Genomic DNA, 22012 nt, shown 5'->3' with positions numbered 1-22012 from the left:
GGCTTCACTTTAGTTGACAAAAATTTGTTGATGACAAATTTAGAACTGTGACTCACTGGTATTTTCCTGATGGTTTGAAATTAGAGAAGTCTGGATGTGGTCAGCAGTGAGAGCTATAGACGCTAAATAGGTTCTCAGCTACGCAGACAAATTTCCTTGTCGCAAAGATAACGGGGTAGGCTTCAGGTGGGGATGAAACAAGCAGTTAAAGGTCTTTATAAGAACAGCCTAGTTGTAATTCTCACCTGTGTAAGTGAGCAGACACATCAGGGAACAGACCAGTTCCAGGGCCAGGACGGCCAGAATGAGGTCAAGATACAGTCTGCTGGGCTCGGGGAAGGAATGCTGCATGCACAGGATGAGGAGAAGGGCTGTGCTGCCTGAGAAGGAGAAATGCCAACACGGTGTTAGCCAGAGCCCAGTGCCGACAGCCATGAGGGCCTGCACACACCCAGACACACTTTATACTCAGCAGAGAAGGAAATTAAAGGATAAAAAACAAAAACTACTCATCTTTTGAGGGGGAAAAAGACCCACATCTAAGAGTTAACGATGCCCCATAATACAAATATACATATAAGAATCTGGACTTTCTTAAAAACTAAGGAACGATTTTTTGCTTTACGGAATGATGGATAATGACATTCCTTTGGGTCTTGTGTGCATTTAAAAAATGAGGCAGTTCTTAGAAATTTGCATCATCCCAGTTCTTCAGGATCCAGAGGCACGTGAGGGCCTAGCAGCCGGTTCTGGTCACATCGTACAACAGCAGCAGAGCTGCTCCAAGGTTAACATTGCAATGATCGAGGCTGCCTGAATGAAGAACCCGGACACACTGCTACCCTTGGACAGATGACCCAATGCCTCTGCTTCTCGACTTGCTCATTTGAAAAATGGGGATAATAGCACCTTCCTCACAGTGCTGTTGTGAGGAGCCAATGAGTTAATATGTATGAAATGAGTTAATATGAATGGTGCCTGGGCCTATCAGTATTCAATAAATATGAGCTATTTCCATCCTGCTCAGCATATCCATTACTGATTTCTGAAGGCTATTTTAACCTCGTTCTGCACTTTTATTCTAAAGAATGTCAAGGAAAAGTTTAGGGGCAGAAGTGATTCCTATAGCATCTTATCTTCGAATTTCCTAAAACTTATTTAACATATTTATCTAAGTCTGGTCATAGTGGTGGGGTATGCTTATCTGACTTATCTTCTATTTCTTGGTACAAAATGGATAACTGTAAGCCAAACAGCCATGTTTAAATGATCTATCAGAAGTCACTCTACGCAAAGCTGTGTTCTAACAAGCCCAAACCCCTCCCCTTACACTCACAAATGTCACAGTGTTCTAGTATGCTGACGGATTGCTAAATTTGTAAGTTAGTTTTGTGGACAAATATAATTTTATAAGATTTAAGGGGAAAAAAACTAGGAAAATAAACCTCTGTATAGAAAGTGAAGATAGAGTTTTCAGAGGATTTTGTGCGTGTGTGAGGAAGACTGGCCCTGAGCTAACATCTGTTGCCAATCTCCCTCTTTTTGCTTGAGGAAGATTGTCCTTGAGCTAACATCTGTGCCAATCTTCTTCTAGTCTATGTGGGACGCCACCACAGTGTGACTTGACATGTGGTCCTGGCTCCACACCAAGGATCCGAACCTGCAAACCCCGGGCTGCCGAACTGGAGCACGCAAACGTAACCACTACGCCACCGGGCCGGCTCCCAGAGGATTTCTGATGTACGGGGCAATGCCTATGTGTCAGCAGTCTGTGGGTCACAGGGTGTAACTCGAGTTCTAGGGAGATGAAGTCTGCAGCCCAGTGGGAGAGGCATACTGAAATAAAACATTCCCCTAATGGGTCATGCCGCGGCCATTATACAAGTACCCTCGTTGAGGCAGCCCTGCCCAGGACAACGTCTTAGTTCAGACTGGGATCACCTGGCCACTGGCTTACTGCAGCAGCCTCCCCATCAGTTTTGCTCCAGCCAAACGCACTCTCCAGCTAGAGCCCACGGATCTTTCTAAATCTCACAAGTCTCAACAAGCTCCTCCGGTTCGATGGCTCCCCTCCGGCACCCCTCATGGTCTGGCCCTGGCCTAGCTCTCCAGCCTCCTCCTTCACCGTTCACCCCTCCCAGCTCACTCCTGCTGGGTGTTGCCCTGCTTACTCTCTCGGGGCCCAACAAATACCCGCTACATGGCAACAATACATGGTCAGGTGTGGGGTGTTTTCTTTTAATGGTTTTATAACCATAGGCATAAGCCTGTTTCTTGTTTTATTCCATTTGCCACTGAAAAAGGATTCTAAAAGTTAATGGAATACTTACTATTCATTAAAAACACGGGGAGAGGGCCGGCCCAGTGGCACAGCGGTTAAGTGAGCATGTTCCACTTTGCCGGCCCGGGGTTCAGCAGTTCTGATCCCGGCTGTGGACACGGCACCACATAGCAAGCCATGCTGTGGCAGGCGTCCCACATGTAAAGTAGAGGAAGATGGACACAGATGTTAGCTCAGGGCCAGCCTTCCTCAGCAAAAAGAGGAGGATTGGCAGCAGCTAGCTCAGGGCTAATCTCCCTCAAAAAAAAAAAAAAAAAAACTCAAGGAGGAACCAGGTCCCTGTGGGCAGGGAAGGCAGCAGTCATGCCTGAGCGCAGACAGCCAGGAGGCCCTGGCTCAAGGGTAGGACCTGCCACTTCTTAGGAACTAAAGCCATCAGCTCACCCTGAGCCCCACACTCCTCCTTTATAAAACTGGGGAATAACACTTTTCACACAAACCCTGTTGTAGAAGGAAATGAACTAACAATGCCTAAGTAGTGTTGGGGCCCAAAATATCCCACAATGGCATATTGATTATTTTCTGTTAAAGTTACTTGAGAAACAAAAAGGGCTTTCTGACCCTCCTGTCTCTGTTCCCCCAAGGGCAGGAAACAAATTTCTCACGTGAAAGGTGCTCTTCCTGCATCCTTATCACCAGAGCAAGGGGATTCTGGTGGCCAAGAAGCCTGCTAAACCAACTTTGCTAATTTACTACCTCAACCTAAACTCTGCTTAAATTCCTCACTTATTACCCACCTCAAATCTAAGTTTCTTTGTCCTGTCACTCCTCACAAATTTATTGTTTCTTTCTGTAAAAGATATGTAATATATATACTGCCTGTGTTCACCCTCTGAGCATCATTTCTCTATGATCTCTAATTCGTATGTATTAAAGTGGGTTTTTCTCCTACTAATCTGGTCCCGCGTCAAGTTTATTATTGGTCCAGCTATAAGAACCTAAGAAGGGTAGAGAGGGGATTTTCCTCCTGCCCCAACAGTAAGTATTCAATAAATGGCAAGTATCAGCACCATCATTATAGTAATTCTAGTTTTACAGAATCTATTGCAATTCCAGGCACATGCCATCCAGCTCCTCCTCCAAGAAAGGCACCTTCCCCCGACCCCAGACCCTAAGTGGGAGCTAAGGGTGTACAGAACACAATCTCTCTGACCGAGGGTCCTAGATATTCCTAATCTGGGCACTCGACTCACTTTTATAAGTAAGTATTCCTTGCAAAATTTACAGTCCAGAGTAACCCCCTCTAGCTGCACTTTTGCATGTCCTCAGTCTCTGGATACACCCTTTCAGGGTGCAGAGAGAAACCTGTCTGGGCCCATCTGACAGGCTGAAAATTGAAGCTTTTCAGTAAAGGGCCAAGTTTGCATTTCAATGGGAAAAAACCACTAACAACTAAATATGAAACTTGTTACGCAACTAATAATATTTTATAGAGTTCAAGATGTATTTGGATCTAAGGAAAGAGAACAGATAAATCAGATAAATATTTTTGACTTATCTGGAAGGAAAGCAAAGCCCCTTTGCCCATCTCCACAAAATAAATTTATTTTTCTCTCTCTAGAGAATAACAAAAAGTATCAGAATGAAGTTAATCAATATTCAGCAATACTAGCACGAGCAATAAAAAGCAGAGTTAGGGGCTGGCCCAGTGGCACAGCGGTTAAGTGCGCATGTTCCACTTTGGCAGCCTGGGGTTCACTGGTTCGGATCCCGGGCACGGACATGCACTGCCTGGCAAGCCATGCTGTGGTAGGTGTCCCACATATAAAGTAGAGGAAGATGGGCGCAGATGTTAGCTCAGGGCTAGTCTTCCTCAGCAAAAACAGGAGGATTAGCAGCAGTTAGCTCAGGGCTAATTTTCCTCAAAAAAAAAAAAAAAAAGCATGGTTACAGCCTTTTGATTAGCTGGAAGTTTTATATCCTCAAAGATTTACCTTCTTTTTCTTCAAATAAGAAAAAAAACTTCAAGGAAATAGAAACAAGGTGAACGCCTGCCCCAATCTCTTTGATTTTCTGGGTCCTTTTATGAGCAACATAAAAGTGATGCCATCTGTTAGTAAACTAAGGGTCCAATTGTTTAGACACTGAGTATGATTAGTGTCACACGTTTAGCAAGAATGTGAAAGTCAGAGGAAAGGTAAAGATCAGACAATCTCTTGGTGGGCCTCAAAAATTCTATTTCCAGACCATCACCTGAGAAACAGCATAATTTTGGGCACAGCACATATAAGGTCTTTCAGTAGTCAAAAATAAGTTTCTGCTTTTATCTCTGTCGGGGGAAGAAAGGTTACAGGTGACATCTTCTGGCCAAAAAGGAGCACTACACATCAGCAGTTGAACAGATAAACCAAGCCCTTCCTCAGGGAGCAGTAAGTGTCGCCCCTTCAAGATGAGTCAAGATCAGCCATCTCTGTAAAATGCTGCCTTCTCTGCTATAACATGGCCTTCAGCTTCCACTGAGAACACCACTGAGTGGATGAACTCGCAGCTTGCCCTTTAAGAAAATGCCCTAACAGAACACAGAAGAAAAATAAATGTTAAATGCTGTAGAGCTATTTTTCTGGGGAAGAAATTAATTTCTAATCTGGTTTCAAAATGTTTCAAGATTTCTTCTGAGCTCAGATTAAAAAAGAGGATCTTTTAAAAAGGTAGTAACTTTGACACTAAGGCAAAAATACCTAAAGAAGTTCAATTTAATTCCATCAAACCTTTAAAATATCTGCAACAATAAAGGTAGGCAAGTGTAGGGGAGGAAGACATTTCCTCTACCCTCTCTGGGTTCTTCCGGCCAGAAAATGAATTAAATTCACATGAGACAGAATAACAGGAGAAAACTAAACAAAGTTTTATGACATGTATACATGGGAGAGGCTCAGGAAAACTGAGCAACTAGCCAAAATGGCTGAAGCCACCACCTTAAATACCTCCCTCCTCTAAAGACAAAGGAGGATGCAGGGGGTGAGGGGAGTCAGTTACAGGAGATTACCAGACAAGTGCAGTAAACAAGAGTAAAATGATTATGCAGATTTAAGTCCTTTCCTTCCACATTGATAAGAGTTTCTAGAGATAAGGTCATCCCCCTTCTTCCTCTACAGAGCGAGACACATTTGCAGATGGAGATTTCCTTTACAATGTAAATGTTTCTTAACAAAGGGTAAGTAAACTCTGCTTTTCAGAGTTTCTTTGCTGTCTGCAGTTTTTAAAAGTAACCAGCCCAAAATAATCCTCATGCCAAAGAGACATTTCTTGAGGTGGCCAATTCCAGTCCCCTATACAGGCATTCACACACTCTAAGTCCTGTATGGACTTTCTGATCTTGCCTTCATAGATTGTTCTGGAAGGTTTCCATTTTGGAGAATGTATCATATTACGTAACAGTCTCTCTCAATGCAAGAAAAACACTGAGCTTCATGGAAATAAAACAATTCCCTCTTCTTATCCTACAAGTGCAGCATTTATATCTCCTTGAGATGAAAGCCTCTGATATGAAAAGGGGGGGAAATTCTACATTTCACACAGGGACACCAAGTTCATAAAGAAGGGGAACAGAAAATGCCACCCCAAAATATACCTTTTGGGCTCAAGGATTATTTAACTGATTATTTTGAAGAAGCAGCAGACACAGGAAAAGCTCTGAAAACTGAGTAGAAGTTTCCCTTTTGTAAAAGACATTTATACTTACAAGGGAAATCTCCATTTGTGAGGGTGTCTCCTCCTCTGTACCAGGAAGAGAGGGATGACTCTAAATCTCTAGAAACTCTCAGCAATGGAGAAGGCAAGCAGCTAAATTTGCAAAACAACCTTACCCTTATTTACTGTGCTTTTCCTGGTAATCTCCCATAACTGCCCCACACACAACATCTTCTTTTGTCTTTACCTTGAATGGTATTTAAGGTGGGGGTTTGGGCCATTTTGGTGAGTTACTCAGTTTTCCTAGGGCTCTCCCATGTAGACAGGAGGTACACATGTTATTAAACTTGCTTGTTTTTTCTCCTGTTAATCTTTCTTTATTACAAAGGGGTCTCGGCCAAGAACCTAGAAGGGTGGAGGGAGATGTTTTTTCTCCCCTACAACAACAAACACAGGTTTCAAAGGAAAATAAGGCTGCATATACTGTAAAAAAAGCTTCAAGACATTAAGGTGATCCAAATTTCAGTGGTCAAAACATACCTCATTATTACAAAAATGAGAGAACATCTTTGATTATAAAGTCAAACTTCGAGTTTTCTTTCTGTTGTCATTTTTGCCACTCAAGCAAGCCACAGACGAGCAGAGCAAGCCACTTAACTTACCCATGGAGTGTATCATCAGTGCCAGTCTTTTAAGATGCCTCGTCGATCGGTAGATCATGTTATAGCCTCGGCTCCTGACCTTGCTGTGGTGATACTGGATGTAGCGTTCAAGAAGGAAATGCAGAATCCACAAAATGACTTTTCCAAGGATTATGACCGTCTGAACTTTCAGTGGGTTGGTATAGTTTCCTGGACACTTGTCCTCAATTGGATTAGGGTAAGAACAAAGTACACCTGTTAAAAACGCTAAAATAACAAACACAACCTGGCGGAAAGGAAAGCAGTAGGATTAATAGTCGATATTTGGATTTAAGCAAGAACAATCACCATCCCAGCACATTCTTGCAAACCTATGACTCACAATCCTATTTTTTTTTTTTTAAGATTAGCACCTGAGCTAACAACTGTTGCCAATGTTTTGGTTTTTTTTTTCTGCTTTATCTCCCCAAACCCCCCTGTACATAGTTGTATATCTTAGTTGTGGGTCCTTCTAGTTGTGGCACGTGGGACGCTGCCTCAACGTGGCCTGACGAGCAGTGCCATGTCCGCGCCCAGGATCAGAACCCTGGGCCACCGCAGCGGAGCAAGTGAACTTAACCACTCGGCCACGGGGCCAGCCCCTATCACTATCTTATTTTTATAAATGACTTTTAAAACACATTTTTTGCCATTTTTTACAAATGTTTTAAACAGAAAATTTGGAAAGTATAAAATCACAAATAAGAAAACAAAAATCATCCCAAATCCCACCTAACAGAGATGAGTACTTAACAGTAAATGTAGTTTCCTGCCCACTTCTCTTTTACTGAAAACATTAACAACAGTTAATTTAGCGTGTCAAAGGTAACTAATAAGAATCATGGCTTAAAAAAGTTTATTTCTTGTTTCAGTTGTAAGAGAGCAAGAATAACTATCCAATTAGATTGACAAAAATTTAAAAGATTGGTGCCAAAATACAGGCAGACACCCTCATATATTGCTAACTGGTCTGGGAATTGCTGTTGAAAAATAATTTGGAAATATCTATCCCTCAGAAGTAAAAGCACTAGTGCCTAGGACATATGGGTACGAATATTTACTGCAGTATCCTCTATGTTTGCAAAAAACTGAAAATTGCCCAAGTACATGTGTCCATCCATAGCAGACTGCTTGAATAAATTAAGGTACATCCACTCATATAATAGAATATTATATTCTGCTATAAAAGAATTAACTAAATCTCTGTGTATTAGTTTGGATTGATGTCTATGACATGTTAAGATTAAAAGAAGTAAGTTGTAGAGTTGTAGATCAAAGTGTGGTTTCCAGACCAACAGCACCAGCATCACCAGGGAACTTGTTAGAAGTGCAAATTCTCAGGCCCACCCTAGACCAGCTAAATCAAAATCTTTGGGGGGTGTGGCCAAGAAATCTAGTTTAACAAGCCTGCCAGGGAGTCTGATGCACGCTGAAATTTGAGAAACACTGCTGTAGAGTAATAAATACAGTATTATCCAATTTTTTTTTTTTAAGAAATGGGGAAATCCTTTTATATATATGCTAATCTTTTTGTATATATTTGTATGCACTTAAGAAAAGGCAATGGAAAGAGCTACAACTGGCCCCATTTATTAACTCAGAGAGAGGGGCTGAAGCAGAGACAAGGGAAGATTATGATTTAATCTTTGTACACTTCAGTAAGACTTTGTTACAATAAGGAAGTATTATTCTGCATTTTAAAAAATCAAAGAAAAATTTAAATGCTATCATTGGCATCCATCGCCAAGCATCCAATAGCAAGCAATCTTATATAATAAATCTAGGTAAAACATATGTGATTTGTCAAAGTGATTTGTCAAGAGCAGTAATATTTGCTACAGTAACTCAAGGTGCATGTCACCATGAAGCAAAAACTCAAAAAGTCAATATATTCCCTATGAAGTAATACATTGTACATTGAATCCAACTGATCCATTTCATGTAAGTAAAAAATAAAAACATTAATTTTTCTTGTTCTTTAACATAAGATTTTCTTAGTCCTAAAGTTAGGGACAATCAATCCCATAGTATCAAAGGCATGCAATTTAATATAAAAAGGTTTTTTAAAGAGGTGTATGCATGTGACATATATACATAAAGAGTATGTTATACAAAAAGTAAAAGGAAAGAAGAAAAACAGGCCAAAATCCAGGGACCAGGAGGCTACCTCTGCCATGTGGCGGTACCAGGAAGAAGTGCTTTGGTTGATATCTGGGGACCAGGAAGCCATGGCAGAACCAAACCAACCTACTAGATCCACACAAGGAAAACAAATACACGGCTCTCCTCAACGTGCTCAGTTCTGAATTCGTCTCCCACAGTGCACCTCACTGGAGCAGCTGCCGAGTGAGTTCATCAACCACATTTACTGTCCTCATAAACACACAGGGAGGGGCAAGAATTTGCCCTCTTGACTTTCCATATTGCAGCAGAAAACAGCAATAACACCCAGGGCTTCAGATTGCAATAACCAAAAGGGAGGAAATGAAACAGACTTGGAGCAGAGCCATCGATAAGCCTACAACAGAACTGCTCATGTGTGTGTTTTTGTTTTCATTTAGGGGTCTTTTTTTATTGATGTTGAATTTATTCATTTTTATTGAGACATAATTGACATGTAACATTGTGTAAGTTTAAGGTGTACAACTTGCACATTTATATATTGCAATAAGATTACCACTGAAGCACTGGCTAACACCTCTATCCCGTCACATAGTATCATTTCTTTTTTGTGTTGAGAAAAATTAAGGTATCTAGTCTCTCAGCAACTTTGAAGTTTATAATAGAGTATTGCTGACTATAATCACTATGCTGTGTATCAGATCTGGACTTATTTATCTACTCATTGCAACACATACGCTTTTTAAAATCCTCAGACATTTGTAATTTTATTATCATATACATGGGGCAACATTATACACATTGTTCTGGTGTAACCTGATTTCTCTGCTTAACATTATTTCCTAGGTGTGAACAAATTGATAAATTTTTGTGTCAAGATATATGGATTTATCTGTATCTTTTTTGTTTTTGTAATGGGAAAAGTAATATATGCACATGGTAAAAAAAAAATTCAAATAGTATGAAAAGTAAACAATAAAATATATTAGGTGTGCCTTCCACCGAGGCCCTCAGTGCCAACTAGTGTTAAAAGGGTCTTGGGGCTGGCCCTGTGGCCAAGTGGTTAAATTCTCATGGTCTGCTTTAGTGACCCAGGGTTTACGGGGTTGGATCTTGTGCTCGGACATGGCACTGCTCATCAAGCCATGCAGAGGTGGCGTCCCACATGGCAGAGCCAGAAGGGCCTACAACTAGAATATACAACTATGTACTGGGGGGCTTTGGAGAGAAGAAGGAAAAAAAAGAAGATTGGCAACAGATGTTAGCTTAGGTGCCAATCTTGAGAAAAAGGGTCTTTAACACTAGTTAAAAGGTTCATGTAACAATTCCAAGGCCTGTGAATGCTGCGAGTGGGGTGGTGGTGGGCGGGGGGGGAGAAGGGTGGGGGAAGTCGCCCACACTAACAAGCAATGCTTCAACATCAGCTGGGTGTCCTACAATTGAACTCAATTCTGACACCATCTACCCAGAGACAGCATCAGACTCCAGAGGTTGCCCTCCACTTCAGATGCCAACCGCAAGCACAGCTTGTTACCTGTGCTTCTTACCAACCAGCCACAAACCAGATGTTCCCATGACCCCCTCCTTGGACTTCAGACACTAGTCACAAATCTAGGCTGTTACCTGTACTTCTGACAGGTCGCCTATAAATGAGAGGTTCCCACGACCCCGTCCTTGGGTTAGATTCCTTTGCAAGAGCAGCTCACAGAACTCAGGAAATCCATTTACTCACTAGATTACCGATTTATTACAAAGGATATTAAAGGATATGAATCAACTGCCAGATGAAGAGATACACAGGGCAAGGTCCCAAACAAAGGAGCTTCTGTCCTCATGGAATTTGGGGCTTGGCACACGGAAGGGTTCTGGTTCACCAACCTGGAAGCTCTCTGACTCCATCCTTTTGGGCGTTTATGGAAGCTTCATTACACAGGCATGACTGATTAAATCACTGACCACTGGTGACTGATTGATTCAACCTCTAGCCCTTCTCCCCTCCCTGAAATCAGGGACTGAAAGCTGGTTGGTTCCCCTGGCAACCAGCCGCCATCCTTAGGTGCTTTGCAAAAGTCATCTCATTAATATAAACCGAGTTGTGGTGGAAAGGAGCTTGCTACGAATAACAAGATACCCATTTCACCTTTATGTCTCTGAAGCATTTTCAGGAATTGAGGACAGGAGCCCAAATATTATAACAAAAGACGGTCTCATTGCTCCTATCACTCAGGAAATTCCAAGGGTTTTGGAAGCTGTAAGCCAGGAACAGTGGACGAAGACTAAACATCTATGAGAAATATATTTCGGTCATCTGAATAACCAAAGATATATATTGCTTACAAATCACAATATCACACACATACACACCAGCCCTCTTGACTCCCTTTTGTAAATAGGAACATTCTGGACACACTGCTGTAAACCTGCTTTTTTCTACTCAGCAATGTAACTGTGAAGGCTAGTCTACATTAATACATACACATCCACCCCACTTCCCTTTTAACTGTGGCACAGCATTCCTTCAAATGGCTGGGACAGATGAAGTGTCATGTGAGTGGTGGTGGTTTGCAGTCTCTTCATATTATAGACAACATGCTATCATAAACAGTATCCTTACACGTGTGCAGATAGGCCTACAATAAATTCTTTGAAGCAGAGATGTGAGTAAAAAGTATGCACACTTTAAATGTTGACAGATATAGCCACATTGGCCTCTGAAGAGCTTGTGTATTTTTTAAGAATATCACCTCTGGATGGATCACTTTCACCCAGCCAACTTACGTGTATTAACGAGAGAAGATTTGCTATGATGACTGTAGGAAGAGGATGGAAGCTGCGCCTAAAATGAGCGTGTAATGAATGATGTGGGAGATGCTGGGTGTCCAGAAGGGGGTCATCTTCAACACTCTGGGTGAGATCCACAGAACCCTAGGGCGCAGAAAAAAACAAGCAAGCTATAATTACCACTTCCTGGATTATGTTTCTAAGACAAATCCACTAAACCATAAAGCTTTAAAAACCATTACACAAGTAATGGTTACGTACCATTGGTTACCAGTTGGTGTACCAACAGCTACCATTACACAAGAGGCAGGAAAACACACTCTCTATCTGAAGCCAATTTTGAAAAAACACCATAAACCTCTAGATAACTACTGTATACAAATTGGTGGAAACAATTATTAAAACAGGCAGAGGAAATCTTAATTCACTTATCTTCAAACAAGGTAATATATAATGAGATTAAAGCAAATAATTTTCTTCAAGCCCTCAAAACTTGGAGATTGACTTAACATTATTTATACTATTGATAAAATAATTACATATGGTTGTGTGGTGGATGAGAAGTGGCCACCCCAAAATGTGTCTCTTTGGCTTATTCTTTAGAACAAAAGACTCTGAAAGAAACTTTGACCTTTCCCCTAACTGCCTAAAAGCATTTAAAATAGAAGGGCCTATTCCAGGAAGGAGCTAATACCATAAGATAATAGCAATGTAATGAAAATGTGTCTCTCAGGTCACATTGTCTATAGTTGGCCCATTTGCATTTCCATCTCCATGTAAATTGCCTTCCTCCCCCTTGAAGTCCCAAACCACTAACCCCAAACTCCTCCTTTGTCTTTAGTTGAAAATGGTATTTAAGGTGGTGTCTTCAGCCATTCTGGTGAGTCACTCAGCTTTCCTGGGTTTCTCCCATGTATACATGTTACAAAGCTTTGTTTGATTTTCTCCTGTTATTCTGTCTCATGTCACTTTAATTCATAGACCCCAGAAGGACCTAGAGGGTAGAGGAATTGTCTTCCTCCCCTACAGCTGCAACTCTTAAACTATATCTCAATGTTCTACAAAATTTTGGAAAGTTGGTGGAGGCTTTACTAAGGGGTCTTAAAACAAACTTTCAACTATGACAGAAATATTTTAGAGTACTAATGAAAACAGATAGACCCTCGAGGAGACTAGTGTGTAGATGCCAGATTCTTAGCGAAAACAACTAGGTGCCATTCCCTGAAGTAGCCAGCAAAGGTTGAGCTGCAACCTCAAAGTCTAGTTAGCCATGATAAACGTATTGTCTCAACAGGAACAGTACCTTCAGGTCTCCAGTGCATACAGCGACCTCGCAGTCTCAGACCCTCACTGAAACTATTATATATAAGGCACTGTGCCTGAGATAAAAGGACACAAGACAGACTCTGTTCAAAAGGAGATTATGTTGTGATGAATAAATGAAAAGCAACAAGAAATGTTAACATATGGAGGTATATGAAGAAGCCATTTGGTTTAAAAACCAACTCAGCCTGACTGTTTTTTCCAGAATGGCCTGACATGGTCTGTCCAGCATGCACTGTACATCTGCTTTAAATATTTACAATATGCCAAAGCAAAGAATGATGCCCTTAAAGACAGGGATGTATGCCTCCCTCCCATATCAGTATTTCTTCCTTTCTTTCTTTCTTTTTTTAGTGAGGAAGACTCACCCTGAGCTAACATTCGTTGCCAATCCTCCCTTTTTTTGCTTGAGGAAGATTTGCCCTGAGCTAATGTCTGTGCCAGTCTTCCTCTACTTTGTATGTGGGATGCCTCCACAGCATGGCTGATGAGTGGAGTAGGTCCACACCTGGGATCCAAACCTGCGAACCTGGGCCGCCAAAGTGGATGCGCAGAACTTTAACCACTCGGCCATGGGGCCGGCCCCCAGTATCTCTTTATAGATAAGCATTTCTTCCCAGAACCTAAGGGTCAAACTCACCTACTTGTAAATCTTGTGACCACTGACCTACTGTGCTCATTTTGTGACCCACTGACATGCTACGCTAGCAAAACATCTTGTGACTGTAGTCAAAGAGACATTCCTGTCATATTTGATGCATGTTCCTTGTTCTGAGACAGTATGGAAGCATGATGTCCACCTCACTTCTTCGGAGTGCTTCCTTCCTTAGGGAAGGTCATCCGCTCAGGCTATATAGCCCTCAGACTGGCTCATATAACAAACTCACCCCAATTTTGATTTATAGATTGATTACTGATTTGCATCAACAGTTTTCATTAGAGAGGTTATGAACAAAGGCTTGCAGAACTAAACAACAAGAATATACAATAGAATATAGTGCCTAGAATACTACAGGGAAGTACATAATAAATTAGCAAAGGAATAGCACAGATGATGCAACAAATGTAGATTAGCTAACTGCACTAGAACAAGAGCGAAATGAACAGTCCATGGGAAAAAGGGGAAGCCTGAGAATAGGATTTGGAGACAGAGGATAAGGGTCTTGACTTTGGAAGGGGTAGAGAGTGGGACAAATGGTGTAAGTGATGGCTGTTGGGCACTCTGATTACAGAGATAATAAAGTAACCTGGGGCATGACCCCGATCCAGGGTGGGCTTCTTGATTTCCAATCTCAGGCATTGAATACTGCTTTGCAGGGCTTTTCTTTTTTTTTTTTTTAACTCAATGCCTACATAGCTTCCTGTCTGTCATAACTCATGGTGCAATTCTGATTATTTCTGTTCTTTTCAAGACTCCTCTGCCTCCAGCTCTTTCTCAGTCAGCAGATGTCCCAGCCTCCACAGCTCTTGGCTCAGCTAATGTTCATGCATCCTTCTGGGCACCCAAGCATCTGGAGCATGCCACCCCTCCAGGTCTTCCCAAGCATTCTGTGTTCACCTCGTTTGATACTATTCTGTGATGGTCTTCTTACTTGCCTGTCTTCCCCACTAGACCTCAGGAGACCCACTAACTCCCCACTTCTGTCTTTGTAATCCTAGCGCCCAACAGTGACTCATGGTCAGCACTCAGAGAACATGTGATGAATGACTGTTCAAAGCCTGTCCTTGCAGCGTTCCCTAACTCAGTTATGGTAGCATCAAAGACTAATCAAGGGCTCATCAGCAGAGAGCTGTGGAGAGAATCCACTCTGACCAGAGGCAGTAAGTGCTGTGGTTAAGGGAGGCCCCTAAGACAAACTGCCCTGGTTCAAATATAAGTTCTACTGCTTCTGAGCTGTGGGCAAGTACTTCATCTCTCTGTGCTTCCATTTCCTCATCTTTAAAAGGAGGATAATAATAGCACCTGCTTCATAGCTTTGTTGGGAAGATTAAATGAGAAAGCATTACTACACAGGAAAGTGCTCAGAACGCTGCCTGGCCCAGAGTAAGCAATCAGTAAGTATTAGCCACTGTTATCTCGAACTCTTGTTTTTCCCATGCTCCCCGCAAAAGATTCATTACCATTCTAACTCCTAAATCTGTTCTTTCCTTTCTATTCTACCTCAGTCCAGGCCCTCATCATTTCTCATGGCCTTTGCTAGTACGTTCCAATCTCCAGACCTGAGCAACCTCTCTCACTAGAGTCAGAGTTCTTCCAAAATGAACATTTCTGTTTCTCTCCCCAGATCTTGGGTACCTTGCCATTATCCTCAGGACAAAGTCTGAATTCTTGGTCTGCCTATCTGCCTTACGATCCATTCCCAAGCTACTTTCAGGGTTCGCCTCTCGCCATCTCCCTCCCTCCTGATGCTGACTGCTCGTTGTTCCCATCTCTCATGAAACCCCTTCAAACTCTGGGCGTCTGCTTCTTCTTCCCACCTGTCACATGCTTGTCTCAGCCAAAATGCTGCCTTCTCTGATGCCTCAACGCTGTTCCTACTCCCTTTGCATCTGACATTGTAGTTTTCATCTCTACAAGTTTGTCTTGGATCTATTTTATTTCTTCCATATGTCTCTTTAAACTTTTGAACATACAGAAAACAGTTATAATAATTTAATGTCTTTGCTATTTCTAGCATGTCATCTCTGAATCAGTTTCAACTGACTTATTATAGGTCTATTTTCCTGCCTCTTTGCATGCCTGACAATTTTTTCCACTTTATTGAGATACAATTGACATATAACGTTGTGTAAGTTTAAGGTGTACCACGAGTTGATCTGACACACTTACATATTGCAAAATGACAATCACCATGGCAGCAGCAGCATTAGCTCACACCTCCATCATGTCACATAATTACCATGGTCTGGTAATTTTAGACTGGATGCCACACATCACACAATTTACCTCGTTGGGTGCTAGACACTTTTATATTCCTATAAATATTCTTGAGCTTTGTCTGGGATGCAGTTAAGTTACTTAGAAACAGTTCAATCTTTTTTGTCTTGCTTTTAAGACTTATTAGGTGGGAGCACACCATATTTGGTCTAGGGCTAATTCTTCCCCACAAGTAAGGCAAAGCCTTTCTCACTGAGTATTCTACCTAATACCCCGTGAATTATGAGGTTTCCAGTCTGGCTCGTGTAATCGGCACTATTCCTGGCCGCATGTGAGCATCAAGTACTGTTCCTTCTAATCCTTTCGAGTGGGTCCTTTCTAGACCTCGGGAAGTTTCTTCATAGGCACACACAGAACAGGACTCTGCTGAATACATGAGGACTCCGCACATCTTCAGAGTTCTCCCTCGGTGCGGCTCTCTCCTCTGGGGGTTCTCTGTCCTGTGAACTCTAGTTGCCTCAGTCTCCCCAGACTTAGCTCCATCTCCTCAACTCAGAGTCCGCTGAAGCTCTGCCTGGGTCCCTCTTCCTCTGTCACAGTTTACAAACTCTCTCAAGGCAGTAAGCTGGGGCAATCAGAGGGTTCACATCATTTGTGTCCCATCTCTCAGAGAGCACTATGCTTCATTGCCTGATGTCTAATATCTGAAGAAGTGTTGTTTCATATATTATATACAGTTTTTTGTTGTTTTAGGCAGAAGAATAAATCTAGTCCCTGTTACTTCATGTTGGCTGGTAAAGAACACACACTCTTACACATCTCTATTGTAACTCAGAATACTAAGCACAAGGTACCAAAGTGGTTGGAATAAGGTGTGCTCCACAAGGGCAGGGCTCTCTATTATACTATGTTCTTTGTACCTTTAGCACTGGATATATGGCAGGTGCTCACTGTGTGCGTGAAGTGAATGAAAGACTGCCCAATATCTTGAACACTTGAGACCTGGGAATTTAAACAAAGCTAGCATTGAAACCTCAACTGTTAAGACAATGGTCTACTTTATTTATCTCCCACTTCCTCCTCATGCCCCTTCTCATCTAGCCTCAATGACCTTTCTGGAGTGCCCCACAAATATCCCCTTATTTTTTTCACAATCAACTCATCTTTCAAGGTCCCAACCAAGACTTACATTCTCTATAAAACTTGTCCTGCCAAGTGTTTTCTTTCTCCTTTAAAACTCCCATAAAACGTACTGCCCATAATATTAATTTGGAATATTTCTTATGCTGCCTTGTGTTACTTCCTTTTTTGTGTATGCCTTTGGTTTTTCCTGACTACACTGAAGAGGTTGGAGACTATAATATGGTTTCTTCTCTGTTTCACCTATTAGATAGTCAGTAAACACTACATATTTGGTGGCTATAGCAAATACACGGCCCAACGGATCCTATAGGAAACGTAGTATAACCACACACACAGCACCCTGTCATTCTCTGCAACTCACATCTGCAAGTGAAAGGTGGAAAGGAGAAGACTCCTTAATCCAAATAATTTCTTCATTTCCACTATTAATAATACATTACTACCCGAAAAAAGAGAACTGCTGTTTTTGCTCACATGGTATCTCTTCCCTCTTCTTTCACGACAATAACTCTATTTCCTTTGGGGACCCACCATCTGCCTCTCTGCATTTAGTCTCAATGAGAACGTCCTTCAATACTCTTCACCCTCCTCTGGCCTAGGGGTGTCAAGGAACCAAATAGGGTTGGGCCAATCCAACTCTCTGCAAGCAGCACAGCAAAGGGAGACCACCGCTGAGGCAGATTCATTCCAGGGCAGGCCCTGAAAGGACTCCTGTCACTTAGTTCCCTTGCTCAGGGCCTTTCAGAGGCCAAGATGTTAGTCAACCCTATATCCTTTCAAATAAATCCCGTTATTCCTTATATCAGCCAGAGTCGGTTTCACTGCTTGCAAACAATGAACCCTGACTAAAAAGCTTTTGCCCCTTTTAACTCATTTAAGTGTCTGGGCCTATGACATGGCCCATAATTTTTAGCTTTCTACTGAATGGTAGAAATTATATCCACAAAATACCAAAAGCAGGCAACTTCCTAAGTAATTGTTTGGTGAAACAGATTTCTAGGGTTGTACTCATCCTTAAACTAAAGGCTACAGATTGAAAAACCTGGGGCAGCTTTACACCAACCAAGAAGCAATGCCGTATGCATTTTTTTAAGTCTCTCATTTTCCTCTTAGATGTTCACTTTTTCCATAAATTGTCAACCCATGAATCTCACTCAAAAATTCAGAAACAATGAATTTAAAAATATATATATATGAGTCTCAAACCTACTTCCAGGTCTTAATGTTAGTTTCCATTTTCTCAACTGAAAAGAAATTTTTTTTAGTCTTATTGTTAGAAGTTGTTTGGTCTTAGTCAAGATAATTTACGCTCACTGCACAAGAATCTAAGCTCTTGTAAGGCTTGAACGATGTTGCATGTGTCTTGCCTGATCCACCTCATTCACTGATAGGATCATAGAAATATTCCTATTAATTTATTAATCCAAATTAGTGCTTTAATGTAAGCGTCAAATTCGCATTTCACAGGGCAAAAATTTTATTATGTGTCAATGGGGCAACCCAGTTATTTCTGGGCACAAATACATGTTTCCCCTAAAAATGTTTTAATATACTTAAGCAAAGACTTTTGCAATTACGCTATCACTCCGTACTATATACACTGTAAACCAGGCCACTAGTTTTTTTAGGAATCTGGTTTGGATCCATCTAAATAAGGAGATTTAAAAATCCTTTCATTCCTTCCATGTCTAGATTCAAAACATCACGACATTGTTTTTCTCCAACGTGGGTTTCCGGGTGATGACAGCGACAGGTCTGCCCGTGGGACGCCGGCGGCCGGCCTGTGTGTCGCAGCCGCTCCAGGTCCACAGCCCTCCAGGGCAAAGGCAGGGGACCCACGAGGAGGGGAGATTCGCCCCCGCACCCCAGGAGCGTCCGCGCGGAGCCCAGCGGCCCGGCGCCCAGAGACGCGCCCCGAGCAAGGGCTGTCAGGCCAGGCGCGTCACGTGAAGCTCCCAGTTCCGGGATCAAAGACGCGCGCTGCACGTGCGCTGGGCGCCCGTCTGGGAACCCCGCGCCCGCGCGCCCCCAGCCCCGCAGCCCACGCCGGCCACCCCCCGGGAAAATAAGCCCGGAGCCGGCGCGTCGCGGACACCCCGCCGCCCCGGCGCCTTTTCCCTCAGCTCGGCGCCCCCTCCCGCCCCGCCGCGCCAGTTAAGGGTGGCTTGCCCCCGCAGTCTCCGCCCAGCGCGCCCAGCACAGGAAGAAGCGGATTTCGGGGCCAGCCGCCCGCCACTTCCGCGCACTCACGTCCTCCATCCTGCCCCCCGCCGCCATTTCCCGACGCCCGAGACCGAAGCAGCGGCCAGCGCGGCCTCTCCACCTGCGCCCGGGCGCCGCCGGCCCAGGAAAATCGCCACCTTTTGGGACCTGCCCGCCCCCACTCCGGACACACCCCCTGCCGCGCCCGCCCCGCCTCCTCGCTCTCGATTGGCCCAGGCGGAGGGAGGGGCGTGTCCCGCTCTAATGACCGAAAGTGTGGGCCGCAGCCGCGGCTGCAGCTGGGACCTCAGTTTCTGGGGATTCCCTACGTCTCCGCCCGGGTCCGCTGTTGGCCGGAGACTTGAGCCTTCAAGCATGCGTTCCAAGTCCAAGAATTTAACTATTTTCGCCTGTCACTTGCTTCTTTTTAAAACATTAACTTTCTTCCGTCTTGCTTAGTGTTTGTTTACAGCTAGGTAGAAGCAGCTGTAGAATCCTAGGGTTCCCATTTATGGCTTGAAACTCTAGTGGGATACGAGGGTCCCGCTCCAGAGGGGCACGATAGAATAAAGATTCCAATTTCGATGACATATTTACAGATTTCACCATGGGAAATGAAGCGGTTCAGAATTTTTAGGGCCTTTGTTATTTTTCCAATGGAATTTTTAAAAAAGAAAATTTTCATGAAAATTTCTCAAAGTACACAATCGTGGTAAAAAGGTAAGGAAAATAAAATGTTCTGTTAATACAACCACCCAGAGACAATAACTTTCATACTTGTGTGTGTGTGTGTGAGAGAGAGAGAGAGAGAGAGAGGAAGATTAGCCCTGAGCTAGCATCAGCTGCCAATCCTCCTCCTTTTTTTTTTGCCGTGGAAGACTGGCCCTGAGCTAACATGCATGCCTATCTTCCTCTGTTTTATGTGGGACACCTGCCACAGCATGGCTTGACAAGTGATGGGTATGTTGGCTCGTGGGATCCCAACCGGGAACTCTGGACCACCAAAGCTCACCGTGTGAACTTAAGCACTGCACCACCAGGCTGGCCCAAACTTTTATATTTTTTAATGCTTATTTGTACATTATGTATAGTGTATTCCTGTTTATGCCTTTGGTGAAATAAAATCATTTAAATAGCAGCGAAGGAAAAGATAGTATAAGACTCCACCAGATGCTTAAAATTTCATAGTCCTGAGATTCTATGAATTATTTTTCAAGAGCCTTTTCTAGACATGCATTCCCCCTCAACAGTTTATTCTGAAATTTTTCAAATCTACGAAAATGTTCAAAGACTAGCACAGTGAACATCCATGTATGCCTCACATTGATTTATCAGTTGATAATATTATGCTGCAGTTGCTGTGTGTGTATGTTCACACGCATTTTTTAAATGAACCATTTGAAAGTAAGTTGTGGATATTCATTCCTGGATACTTCATTGTCTAAAAATAAAGACATTTTCCTAGTTAACCATAATAACATTATCACACCAAAGAAAACTAACAGTAATTCCATATTTGCTAATAACCAATCCATGGCAAAAAGTCTCCAAATTGTCCTCAAAATATCTTTTCTAGTTGCCTTTTTTTCACCATCCAGGATCCAATCAAGGTTCACACATTGCACTTAGTTATTATGTCAAGACATATACTTTAACTGGTACAGTATACTGGTTAAGACCGGGGCTCTGGAATTAGTTATGCAGGTTTGAATTCTGCATCTTCCTAAGGGTGCGGTCTTGGGCACTTTATTGAAGTTCTCTAGGGCTGTTTCCTCATCTATAAAAATAGAACTGTTTCTAGTTCCAATTTCAGAGAGATTTTTGATTAAATGAACTAATGCATGTAACGCTCTTGGTCCAATGTTGTCTCTACTTAAACACTCAGCAAATATTAGTCACTTTTTTGTCTAAGGTTTACTGAAGCATTATTCACACACATAGTTACTGTTTGTTTTTTAAGATTGGCAACTCGCTAACATCTGTTGCCAATCTTTGTTTTTTCCCATCTTCTTCTCCCCAAAGCCCCCAGTACATAGTTGTATATTCTAGTGGTGAGTGCCTCTGGCTGTGCTATGTAGGACCCCACCTCAGCATGTCCTGATGACCGGTGCCATGTCTCTGCCCAGGATCCAAACAGGTGAAACCCTGGGCCACCGAAGCAGAGCGCATGAACTTAACCACTCAGCCATGGGGCTGGCCCCCAAAGTCACTGTTTTAATAATACATTAAAATATTACGATATAGTTCAGCAAATCTCTTTCCAGAGGTTGAAATTTTTCAAAGTAAAAAAACTTTGGGGGAAGAAAAGATGATAGTGTATGTAGTAGGTTAAATGATTTGCTTACACTTTAGGGGAGGAATAATCTGTAACTATCCAGCATAAACCAGAAGGGAGCAATGGTGTTTGGAAGTAGAATTCTGAACTTTACAAAGTTGTATAGGAGGGGGTTAGTGGGAGAGTGAGGTTGTCAGGCTAGGAGGTGTGGTTCAGTAGGAGACATTGACCTCCAGGAAGCAGAATGAGTGGGAGAAAAGGATGCTCTATAGAAAGATAACGGTGAATATTTAGAAGGAAAAAGAAGAATAAGATCTATCTTTGTCTCACCATTTTGTTTTGGCCTAGCCGTGCAAGAATGAGTACTATGTCACATTTACTATATCCGGGTAAAAAGTTAAAAATAAAGAGAAATAGATAATTGCCACTAAAAGTCATCAATATTCATACTCAGAGAATGTCAGCAGCAACAATGGACTAGGTGCAGGAATACAGTTCTGTGGAACTCTGTCCAAAACGGACCCTCCCAAAGGAATTTTTATAGAACTCGGGCACAGACGGTATGTATGGGGAATTAAAACTTAGTCATTATGAGGAAAGATTATTAAAATCTTATGTCCTATAATGTTCTAGCGATA

General features: G+C 42.5%; 1 protein-coding gene across 2 annotated transcripts in view; it reads right to left on the bottom strand.

The window, feature by feature from the left end:
- The window catches only part of TMEM192 (transmembrane protein 192), a 28542-nt gene extending 9223 nt beyond the window's left edge, over positions 1–19319 (bottom strand). Inside the window, exons 1-4 of one of the 2 annotated variants that reach the window (XM_008543716.2) lie at positions 19148–19319; positions 11551–11697; positions 6634–6898; positions 246–380 (exon numbers count right to left, since the gene is read on the bottom strand). In XM_008543716.2, the coding sequence (XP_008541938.2) occupies positions 246–380; positions 6634–6898; positions 11551–11697; positions 19148–19174 (574 nt within the window). In that variant the 5' untranslated portion in view covers positions 19175–19319. The remainder of the gene's footprint in view (positions 1–245; positions 381–6633; positions 6899–11550; positions 11698–19147) is intronic. The other variant, XM_008543772.2, reaches the window with a different exon arrangement.
- Positions 19320–22012: the final 2693 nt, after the last annotated feature.

Source organism: Equus przewalskii, chromosome 2, assembly GCF_037783145.1.
Source record: "Equus przewalskii isolate Varuska chromosome 2, EquPr2, whole genome shotgun sequence".
NCBI classification, from domain to species: domain Eukaryota; kingdom Metazoa; phylum Chordata; class Mammalia; order Perissodactyla; family Equidae; genus Equus; species Equus przewalskii.
The sequence above is the reverse complement of the archived record's forward strand: the minus strand, read 5'-3'. Positions and strand labels throughout refer to the sequence as shown.